Source organism: Erigeron canadensis, chromosome 7, assembly GCF_010389155.1.
Source record: "Erigeron canadensis isolate Cc75 chromosome 7, C_canadensis_v1, whole genome shotgun sequence".
Taxonomy (NCBI): Eukaryota; Viridiplantae; Streptophyta; class Magnoliopsida; order Asterales; family Asteraceae; genus Erigeron; species Erigeron canadensis.
In genome coordinates this window covers 1,956,405-1,968,168 of record NC_057767.1, presented here as the reverse complement: position 1 = coordinate 1,968,168, position 11,764 = coordinate 1,956,405, and the positions used below count along the sequence as shown (strand labels likewise).

At 34.0% G+C, this 11,764-nt stretch overlaps 1 protein-coding gene across 1 annotated transcript; it reads right to left on the bottom strand.

Moving 5' to 3' along the window:
- Positions 1–190: 190 nt before the first annotated feature.
- LOC122607863 (developmentally-regulated G-protein 2) lies at positions 191–6,394 on the bottom strand. Its single transcript, XM_043780932.1, has 12 exons — positions 6,164–6,394; positions 5,186–5,271; positions 4,837–4,904; positions 4,610–4,686; positions 4,031–4,211; positions 3,761–3,817; positions 2,252–2,326; positions 2,039–2,158; positions 1,688–1,858; positions 1,400–1,513; positions 1,123–1,293; positions 191–617 (listed from the first exon to the last, which is right to left on the bottom strand). The coding sequence occupies exons 2-12, from the start codon at positions 5,253–5,255 to the stop codon at positions 522–524; spliced, it is 1,200 nt and encodes a 399-aa protein (XP_043636867.1). The 5' UTR covers positions 5,256–5,271; positions 6,164–6,394; the 3' UTR covers positions 191–521.
- Positions 6,395–11,764: the final 5,370 nt, after the last annotated feature.

The window sequence follows — 11,764 nt, the reverse complement described above, 5'->3', positions numbered from 1 at the left end:
AACATTTAACTGCATGTCTGGGCTTCCAAACCTAGCCTCGCCAGATAAAAATCCCATTCTTTACATATAAACTTAACTTATTGATCCAGACCGCCATCATCCCTTGACAACACTTGTCATCTCTCGCAAGTCACGTAACAATCAAGCTATATTGAAACAAATTACCAAATCACACTGACAAGAAAAGAAAGGCTTGCAAAAACACAAAAGCTTTCTAAATACATAGGAAATGATATCCAAGTACCGACAGAAACACCAAAATGCATATCGTCCATTTCCTCCATTCTACATCATGACGTAAATATTAGCCTCATAAGGCTCAATGATTCAATAAGTAAAACATTAGCTTATGTCAGATCAAACAATACAGAAACATTCAAGCTTGCATGTGCTAAAGATATGGCAAAATAAAAATTCTCTCAAAATTTTGATTTTTTCATCTGCATTACCAAAGCTACTGCCAAGCTTTCAAAACCCATAATAAACCTTGAACCCGAATCGTCACGGTTGTGACCAGTTGACTAATTCTTCAAGGGAGCCTTCTTTACTCTATCAGCTATTCGATCAGGACCAGTTGTATGCGACTTGAACCGGCCTCTTCCTTCACTGTCCTTTTCCTGTTGGATACATGTCCACAAATTTGTCAACATACTTCAATAAGAGAAGCAAAAGCCTCGAATGATTTTTGTTGCAAAGAGTTTGTCAATGATCCTTTTATTCAAGATGTATACTTTTACTGCAGAGTTATAAGTTAATTTTCAACGTCAAGCATGTATCGTGAACCAAATTCCATATTAAACCTATTGCAATATTGTCGAGGGCTAACGTTCCATTAGTTCTTTACTTTTTGTCTTTTCTGCTGAATCATGCAACCTCAACAAAACAATCCCCTTTACCACCCAGCCACATAATGGTCATGTTGAGTACTTGTCAACTATGATTAATGCATTATTAAATATTTATAGTTACAAAAGCATTAATAATATGACTAAGGGTAGTTTCTAACCATTTGGTCTTTTGCTTCTCGCAAACTTTATGATAGACAACCCAAAAGACCCATTCATAAGTAAATAGGGAAAATTTTCCACCTCTCATAGACTAATCGCAATGCTGTAATTATACCTTTTTCTTGACAATCTGAACAACATCCTCATCATGAAGAACATGGCTAAGACCGCAATGCTGGGGGGAATGCCTTGCACTTGAGCCCCACACCAGCACGTACTTGACTTCCTTCACCAAGCTTCTGTGAATCTGGTTACAGAAGTCCTCTACAGAGCATCCCCCTCTATCCTGAATTACAAGAAGTAGAAAAACATCATGTATTTACTTTCCATACTCAAAAAAGCTAATCATTCAAGCCCATAATACGTATATACACACACTATGATTAACATACAGCGGAAAGAACCACAGGATCACCAAAATCAGGTTGTTGGCCTTGCGGCTTTGTATAAACTCTGACTAGCCCCATAGCTTCCCACATCTTTGCAAGCAGTCTATCCAAATTCAACTGTCAAAAGAAGCAGATTAGATGTTAGAGATTCTAATGCAACTGTCTTAAAATAAAAGCAAATACAAAAGGAAATAAACTGCAATTTTGATATTTATATAAGAGTTCTGAAGATAATATCCAATATTAACTCAACGCTTTGGCAATGGTATACAAAATGAAATACAAACATACCTTCAAGTTGCAACTAATGACGATAGAATTTGGTTGTCGTGCTAACTTGTCAACATCGTCGATACCAACAACATCTATTTTGTTGTAGACATATATACACTTCATGTACTTACGATTTCCCTCTATTACATCAATTAAATCATCCACAGTTGCATCCTCGCGAAATAACAACTGCAAAGGAATGTATATGAAAGTCCACACAAGTTCAAAACACAAGGCAATACAAAAAAATAATAATAATAACATTAAAAGCTTTATTTTGAGGTTACAACTATCAAACAATATTGTTAAGCTATGTCGGTTGTTATTTAGGTGACACCGACAATACACTGAGCTGAAACATTAGATTACCTCTGCATTGTGAATCTTGTATTCATGTAAAATTTGGTAGCACAGCTTTTCATCCAAATGAGTCAACTGCACGGTGGTGTTAAAGGAAATACCCCCAGTTTTTTTCTTTTTGAAATAAATCTGCCAGAAAGGATTCAAGAAGTCAAACAAAAAAAGATAAAAGAAGCAAATGTGTCACGTAAGGTTAATGTTGGAAGCGAATAAAGACATTACTTGTGGTGGTTTCTTGTTAAGGCGCAAGCCGACAGCTTCCAGCTCTTTTGTCAATATTTGTCGATGCCCTTCACTCTGGAAATTAATTAAAGCATCAGAGGTAAATAGATATCACAAGGCATTAAAATTCCTGGGATGCCTCTACCTCAAAATTAATACTTGAACTACCAACATTTAGGCAAACAATAAAACTGTAAATTGGCATGAGTAAAAAAAAAAAAACTGTGATAATAACAGACATGGAATCCGTTTCAGCTTGGAAGTTCTTAACAATAACATGGTTTCAGAGGCGATCACTTATATATATACAAATACTTTCATTGAATTGTCACTTTCACATTCATTGCCTGATAATACTGTTGGGCTCAAGCAAGTAAAGCGAACACAGTATTGCTTTTGGCCGCAACAGATTACTGGTAAAGTGAGAGTACAAGGATTGAAAGCAAACCCACCACACAACGACATTCCTATCTTTTACTTGCTCAATTAACTCTCATGGCTTGCTTCTATAATATAATCCACATTTAAAACGTCTCTAGACGTCTCTTGTTTCTTTTAAACATCTCCATAGGTATTTAAGTTGCATTTGGTAGCATAAAATTTTCTTTTATTTTCCATTTATTTTTTCAAGAAATTGAGAGGTTAATTATCTCTAAAAAACTAATAAGGAGATGCTTGGTTGGGGGTATTGGACGATAGCGAAAGATAATGATAAGGATTAAAAATGGTTGGTAAGTTATAATACAAAGCCTCATTACCCAAAAGTGGGTAGTGAAATGTCACCTACAAATTTGGGAGGAACGAAAATAACTACACAATCCATTAGCCCTGACAAAATGGGCGAGTCAGAACGAGTACAGGGCAATAGGGCATACCTGGTCATTTCAGATTAGACCTGTGTGCTTTTCATTTTTCAGATTAGAAAACATGAAAATTTCTATCTACAGAAAGGAATAATAGTTGAAAACTATGAAAATGGGTTTTTAGAAGCTTAGTTATACACATGAGAAATAAGGTTCTCTTTTCTATCAACTTTTTCCTTGAAAGTTCAATTTGAACATGTTTTCAGCCTTTTGAGCTCTCCTCGAAAACCTCTCTAGAAAAGTCTTTTTCTCTACCAATAAAAGTATATTTCTTCTTCAATTTATAGACTGGTCTTAGACATTTCAGGTCATGGTGAAAAGTGAAGTACAACACATTTGCAGTGTCTGGTTTGAAGTCAGGAATCACTATGGGCATGTATGGGTTTGATAACATGGTGATATGAGAATAGGTACTGATTATCAGGGGTTTGTTAACTCCCACCCTTAAACCTAATGTGTACAAACACTATCAAATACATATGCCAAACCAAAGAACGCCTAGAAGCATTAAAAATCAATAGATAATAACAGTTAACAACTCCACATCACTTTATGTTGAGCTTGGATATACAATAAAGTTGAGACGAATCAAAATTTCACCAACAGAGATTGCTAAACAAAGTTCCAAGTGAGAGCAAGGACTTACTTTTGATGCATCAAGAACCATCAACACAATGTCTGATGACTTCGAAACTGCAATCACCTAAATTTGAGAAGCGTGATGCACATTAGCAAAGATGCATCTATTGAGTAACATTGATGAGAATTATTTCCTGAATGAGTGAACGGTTATATATTATGTCTGTAGTACAACTTCCAAGGCTACACGTAAAACATCTATTAATCGGGTGGTACAATTTTGGCCCTTAAATATAAATATGACAACCAGCCTTCTCAAGGGAATAAATGCTCTTACCTGCCTACCACGTCCCTTGCCCTCAGAAGCTCCTTCAATGATTCCAGGAAGATCAAGCAATTGAATTTTAGTACCATTGTAGTGAATAATCCCAGGAATACAGGTTAATGTTGTAAACTCGTATGCTGCAGCTTCTGATTGAGTTCCCGTCAACATGGTCAAAAGTGTTGACTTTCCCACACTGTATATAGACAGAATATCAGAAGACTGAAAAGTGGTCCTAGTGAGATTAATTGCAATGTAATTCACTTATTAAGGTAGATTTCAGAACCACATTTCACAATGTAAGACTTAACGAAGCAAATACTTCAACACAATATAAAATTATTTTGATTATTTAGGTAAAAGGATTTACCCTGGTTAGCATTTATATATGTATAAATATATATACGAATGCTAGATTCACATATAATGTGAACATATAAAATTTAAACTTAACTGTTACAAGAAGACCCAAAAGGGACATAACACTATCTTGTGATAAGTAAATGTACAAAAAAAACACAACAACTAAATCAGGAAAAACAATAGCGTGTTGGTAAGTTATTCTAATAAGTTATTTCAGTACATATAACAGACCTTGGAAATCCTATAAGTGCAACACGACCATGTCCATATTTTGTAACCTCAAAACCTTCTCCAGCTCCACTAGAACCCTGTTTACCATTAGAAAAAAAAAAAAAAAATCTATGACTGGACTAACAATAATCACAATCGACTATATGCATCAGACAACATATGAGCATGATATAATATGCAAACAATATGGCAAGCAAATACGTTGCGAAATCATATCAATATCTTACTTTGGGTGGCTCTAACAATTGTGTCCTTAGCTTCGCTATCTTGGCCTTAAGCTGGCCCAAATGATATTCTGTATTAAGAGAAGACAATATCAACAACATATTTGCAAAATTATCTCTAGATACATGATGAGGTGTTAGTGGCATAAATATGAATGTAAGATAAACAGGCAGAGAAACAGATGCACAAAATGAAACAGAATTCAAGAGCTTAGAGTCTCTAACTACATCCCAAGTCACACAAATTTGCATAGTCCATGAGTGTTAAGTACATGGTAATGATTGCGAAAAGCATGAGTCTAGAAGCACAATTATGTATTAGTTGCAAGAATGAAATCCTTTCATTCTTAACCTGTTGCTTTATTTTTTTGGGTCCGTGCCATCTCGGCTTCAATCTCCTTGATCCTTTCTATGATCCCCATCTTTGTTTATGATAAGCTGTAAATATACAGAAGAAATTATTAGTTACCATATTATATGAGGCATGGTTTCTGAGTTCCAACACATAAAGAGTCAAAGACCAAACCAACCATACGCATTTGTGCATGTAATGAAACACGTATGCTGCAAAAAACATCAGTACAACATCTTCTTTACTAGAGCTTCAATTGTTGTAGTTAAGTAATTGACGATTCACATAAGAGATACCGTCTATTCAAGTTTTAATATTATGAAGACAAGAGAGATGACCAGACAATAAAAAAATGCACAAAAAAACAAACTAGTCAAGTAAAAAAGCTATCTATAAACAAACACCACCTGCCCCAATGTTGAATAGCGCAACATGATCGTTAAAGGGACATGGGCCAGGAGGCGAACCCCCTACGTTTGCTTTTATACTGCATGTCCTCCACTACCATCACGTGGACCAATTTCTATCATTCTTTTACTGCTCAACAAACACATTTAACTCAGAACTCAACCACACCTTCAAACGACACAAGCACACCAAACTCTATCTTAAGAAGAAACAAATCGATTTGCTGTGAACTTAACGCCAATACTCTTTTCGTATGTCGTGAATTCTGTTAAAGGTCGTTGTAATTAGCAAGTTTTGCTCAAACTAAACTAATCATTTCTATCCGTGACGGCATATTGTTAGCTAATATTCGACTCGTATTACTTTTAGCTCGGTTTGGAATAACTAATTAAATTACATAGATAAATATTAGCATCGATAATGATGGTAACGGCCTTACAAAACAAGCATGTAATTAATATGATGAACATTAACATCTAACTAAAACTTTCAGTCAGTCGGTAAGTAAGTAATTGGAATCAAGTAAAAGCTGTAACTATTATTATATGAAAATAGCAGGAAAATACATACATATATCCGGATCGAAGGGGGCGGGCGGGGCAACGGGTTTTAGGGCTGAGTTAGATTAACTTCCCTTGTTTAATTTTCACCACTAGCAGTCTGTCTGTGAGGGATTTTTTAATCTACGATGAAGATGAAGATGATGCTCTTTCTGTTTGTGTTTTGTTTACTGCCTTTTTGTGCGGAATGCGATTTGGGGATTGAGTCCAGTTTCACAGCCCAGTCCAGTACGCCACGGCCACTTATTGTGCTTGTTATTTTTATTTTTATAATGGATTTTTTTTTCATCCATCAATCAGACGTTACGTTGTAACCTTGTGAATTTTAAGACACGTTTAGTTCACGGAGAAATAGTAATGATATGTGCTATTACATATGTAGAAATAATATGATGATATCTCATGTTCATAGATATCCCTTAGATATGTAACATTTAAATATATGTATATAATGCATGACATGAAGTAGCTTTTCAAAATGCCCAAAATTAATTACAGGTAAGTTTATTATTGAGAGTTTATGAATGGATCGACACAATACATACCATTTCAGCATTTTATAGACTTTCAACTCTATTTTCTTCCGAACATTCAGTCAGGATACAACATCAAGAAAACCCCATCGTATAATAGTGAAACGTTGCACATGATCTAGATAACGAGATGTTGTCCATGGGGCATTATTTAAAATGACCACATCACTATCTATCCATCTTTATCTTTACCATTTGAATCTGTGATCAGATTGCGAACTACAAGAGCGAAAAAATCCTAACTTTATTACAAGTTAAAGAGCAGATTTTGTATGGTGTCATTTGTATATTTGTAGAACATATAATAAATGATCAATTGTTTCCCGTAATCAATTATCTTTCATCTTTGGCATGTATTGCACAGATTTTAAACCCTATCACACTTAATAATAAAGATACCATCATTATTAACATGTTAGTTAACTTAACTTAAACTAAAATTTATCATATTTATAAACCCTTTATACTAATAAAACCAACATTGATAATTAAGATACCACCGGTATTAATATGCTAATTATATAATTACTTATTACAATTAGAATTATCTAAAACCAAAATATAACTTTTAACTTTCACAACCATTTAGGTAGAAACTGGAAGCAGCATGTTTACTTAGGTAGAAGTAAGGTTTGCCTACATCTTAACCTCCCCCATACACCGTCGAGGTATTGAGGCTCAAAACCCATAGAAGGTGACACTGAGCAGTTATTTACTTACTTACTTTTTTTTTACATATAGATCAATGATAATGAAATGTGTTCTCCTATTCTTTCTTGTTATTGTGTTATACTTTGCTATTAGGCTATTATTTTACAACAAAGTAGTATTAATAACGAATAAGTTATATGATGTTTTTAAAATTTTGGAAACTTGTTGGGTAAGACGAGTATCAACTTTAAATTTTAATAATAATATTATTGAACTTATGTGTATATGTTTCTAATTATGGCCTGACCAGTTCCTTGCTTTCGGCCATTTCGCTTTTTCCTCTTCATTTTTTGACTAAACAAATAGCAACTAAAAACTTCAAAATGAGTCCATTTTAACCTCAGTACCTACTGATACTTTGTTGAACGGATACGTCACCATATATAGATCTTTGGTCCATCTATCAATCATACATTGCAATTTGAAAATTCATATTTTTTATGACTTACTACATCAGATCAAAACCCACCCACACCAATCATGCCCCAACAATAAAAAACAAGCGGCAAGATGGAACCCTAAACGGAAGGAAATTTGAATCCGTGAGTCCATTTTCAACTTAGGGTTAGTGAATCCTTGAGAAGACGAAAGTGAGAAAATCAAATCTGCGTTAGAAATGTACAGTAAAGTGGGTGGACGCAACGTCTTTTACTGGTTCCATAACCAAAGAACGAAGAGCAAACAGAACCTTCACCTTCCTAAGTCTCAAAAGAACCAAAATCAGTCGGCTGCCAACAAGGCGGTGGCTCCAACCACCTTGTATTTTTCATTGTCTGACAACTTGTCGTCTAAATCAGTTGAAACCCTTTCGAACTCCCCTAAACTTTTTATGGTGGTGGAGGTGGTTCTCACCATCAGAACCACCTGCAACACCATGAGAAGACTTTTCAAAAACCCTACTTTTTTTCCCGTAGGCCAATAACAACAACAATAGGCACCTCTCGCCCCATCTCCAACAAGTTTCACAAAAGGATTTTCCTTTTCGGAGCAAGAAACTATGTGTAGTCTAGAAAATCAACTTCTAAACAGTGATGAAATTGTTAATAGTAGCTCGGAGACCATGTTACGTACTGATTTGTATATCAAGTTAGATGATCTGTACATGGTGGGCTATGCCTTGTATAATAAATATAAAAAAGTCACGCTTTATCCCACTAAAGTCTTCAACAATACCAATGAAGTTTCCAGCTAATTCTATTCTTTGTTATCAATCAAAAACAAAAAAATAAATTTTGTCTCCATTCTTGTTTGTCTTTAGCGACTTGCATTTGTCTCCTCAAATTATCGCCTAAAATAACCTGCTTTTTAGCCAACACAGCATCAAGATATGCCCGATGGCGGTGGTTGGAGGAGATGTCTAATGGCGGTTGTTGGAGGTGATGTGGGGTGGCTGTGGTGGATTTCAAAGAAAAAAGAATGAGAAAAGAAGATTAGTAAGAAATGATTACCTTACCCCTCAATTTCTTGAGTAATACTCTATTCCACTTCTAAGTATTGATTATCTTTCCTTACATCAAAGCATCTATAATCATTTCTTTTCCCATTCTTACCCCCAATACTACTTGTTACCAGACATGTTATAGGTTTATTATTAATGTATTCTACTTTTTATAATTCATGTCTTGTTATTTCTATTTGTAATATCTTTTTATTACAAAAAAGATATTAATATACTATTGAAAACATAGTTAAAAAGATGATATATGTGTTATATTAAATAAAAATTAAAAAAAATGGAGTTTTTGCTTTTGGCTGATTATGTGTCCAAAACTGTTTAAAGCTGATGAAATGGTAAAAGATGACATCTATGATTTAAATAAAATAAGATTGTAATGACAAAAACAACTTATAAAAATTGCTTACATGGCACCTTCAGATCTTCTCTCAAAAACTATTTCTTTTTCATTTATTTAATTTTGATGTTATAACCTTTAAAATCTTTAAAAGTGAAAATACTTCCTAATGAAGTGTAACACCTCATCGTTAGCGAAAACATGAGGTGTCATGAAAAGTACAGCACGACCATGGAATTACATAGATACTGCTATAATGAAATAGAATATAATAAATATATTCCCAAAACATGAGTTCAAAGTCATAACAATGCTAGTAAAGCTTAATACAATAAGTCCATAAATGAGATAGTCCAAGGCATGTAGCCTTAAAGTCTGACAATAAGCAATGGAGCATAAATCTCTGATGTCCAGTCCTAGCATAAAAGTCTTTATCCCTGATTAGCCTGAGTACCTGAAAAGTATACTAAAACATGTCAACACAAGGTTGGTGAGTTTGTAGGTTTTAGTCAAAAAGTCTAGTCAAGAAAGAAGTCTTTTGTCAATTCTTTTAAGTCAAAATAAGTATTTGTTTCAATATAATGAGTAGAGTTATGCCATATAAGTCAAAGTACTCAAATCTCAAGTCCAAGTCACAAGTCTCAAGTCTCAAAGTCCAAGGTACTCAATGTACCCAAAGTACTCAAAGTCTGGTTTTACGGTACCCGCCTTAGTACAAGCACATAATAAGCACGTCAAAGTCTCAAAGTCTGGTCTTACGGTACCTGCCTCAGTCCAAGTCTCCAATGTACATAAAAATCACGTCAATAAGCACAACCGTCAAGCACATAATCACACACATACAATCAAGAACAAGCACGTCAAATGGCACAAGCAACTCTATACGCACAGGCTCAATATTGAACATAAAACAGAATTCAACAAAACTGTTTTAAAAATAAATGTACTTTCCACCCCAAAATTTGTAAAAAAAAAGGGCTACAAAACTCACCTCAAAGCAGCATAAGACAAATATCCTAGATGAACGAACAATAACACGAACAGTCAAGTACACCTAAAACACGAACAATATATGTCGAAACGTCTTACACTGTGCACAAGTCACCCAATAAGTACTTAATTGTACACATCTAAGTTTTATACTAATGTCTTAAGAAATGTCATTATGTTTTGTGCAATGTTGTATTATATATATAGTAACTTAGTTGTACTTGAAACATTTTGAAATGTCGATGACTTGAAGTTTAGTCTTTGACCATAGAAACAAAGAACTTGATTCCAGAGGACTTACTTGAAGAGAACTTATTTCGAAGAATTTAGGCAGAGAACTTACATGGAGAATTTGTTTAGAGAGTTTATATCACATAACTTATCTAACTTTGTTTCCAGTGAATTTGAAAGCCACTAATGGTATGACAGAGAGTTTATTATATTCTTCGAAAAACAGAGAGTTTATCTAGAGAACTTAAGTAGAGAACTTTGTTGGAACCACGTTAAATGTGACCGTCACTAATCATTTATCATTCGTGATATGATAATTGACGATAACTGAAATCCCTATGTCGGGTAAATATACGATGGGCGTATTTACTATTATAGACATACTATAGGGTTTCTCATTGGGTGATTGAAACAATAGGGGCTTATGTTGCATATGATTAAACACCAGGGCTGAAGTTGTAACATTTGACATTATAAATATAATGTCTTAACCTCACAATTACAACCCTTATTCTCTTCTCATTTCTAATTCACTATGTGCATACTCCCTAATTCGGTTCTAACAAAACTGGACCTAGATCCCCATCTAATTACAATCACCTTAATTTGGGAACCCGCAATCAATGGCAAATAATGCTGAACGTTCTTACATGTTCCACAGGTTTGTCAGATATTATTTATATTATCATGTTTTCATAATATTTACAATACGAATCATAATTATTCCAACAAACTTAACAATAAAACCCTAGCAAAAACGATCCAGAGAACTAAATTTTGAAGAGTTGTTTTGTAGAACTTATCCAAAAAGTTTGTAAGAATTCAAAAACAAAAAGTTTATTCCCTAAAACCCTAATCGAATTACAGGAGAGGACAAAGAAGAACAACATCCATTTTTAAGATTCGTAACACAAATATCAATTGGATCTGGTCTAGGTTTATACTAAAACTCTTAAAAATCAATACATATGTATACAAATATATATAATTCGTGATATATATATATATATATAAATTCGAAAATATATATGTATACATTATATATAAAAACTGTAACCTATATTTATACAAGAAGATATTTACATAAAACAAACCACTCCAAATCAAAACCCTTTGATTACCTTAACAAAGACTGTGAAGAATATGATGTTTGATGATGATGTTGAATTAAACTTTTGAAGAATTTGGGAGATGAAGTCGACGGCCAAAAGGAGGAAAAGATAGAAAGAACAAAGAGTTTATTTTGGAGAATTTGAGGTTTATATAGTCCCCTCCAAGCCTTGACCAAAATTTTGACTTTCTTTGACTTTTAAGAAAACTCGTTTGACCCGACTATTAAAGAAAATCCGAGAC

What these genes read in the sequence shown, in the direction of transcription:
- LOC122607863 (XM_043780932.1), bottom strand. Translation starts at nt 5,255, where the DNA reads ATGGGGATCATAGAAAGGATCAAGGAGATTGAAGCCGAGATGGCACGG. An exon ending in CCAAAAAAATAAAGCAACAG is followed by an intron (nt 4,905 to 5,185) that starts GTTAAGAATGAA and finishes CTCTTAATACAG; the next exon opens with AATATCATTTGGGCCAGCTT. An exon ending in TTCAGATTGTCAAGAAAAAG is followed by an intron (nt 618 to 1,122) that starts GTATAATTACAG and finishes TGTATCCAACAG; the next exon opens with GAAAAGGACAGTGAAGGAAG.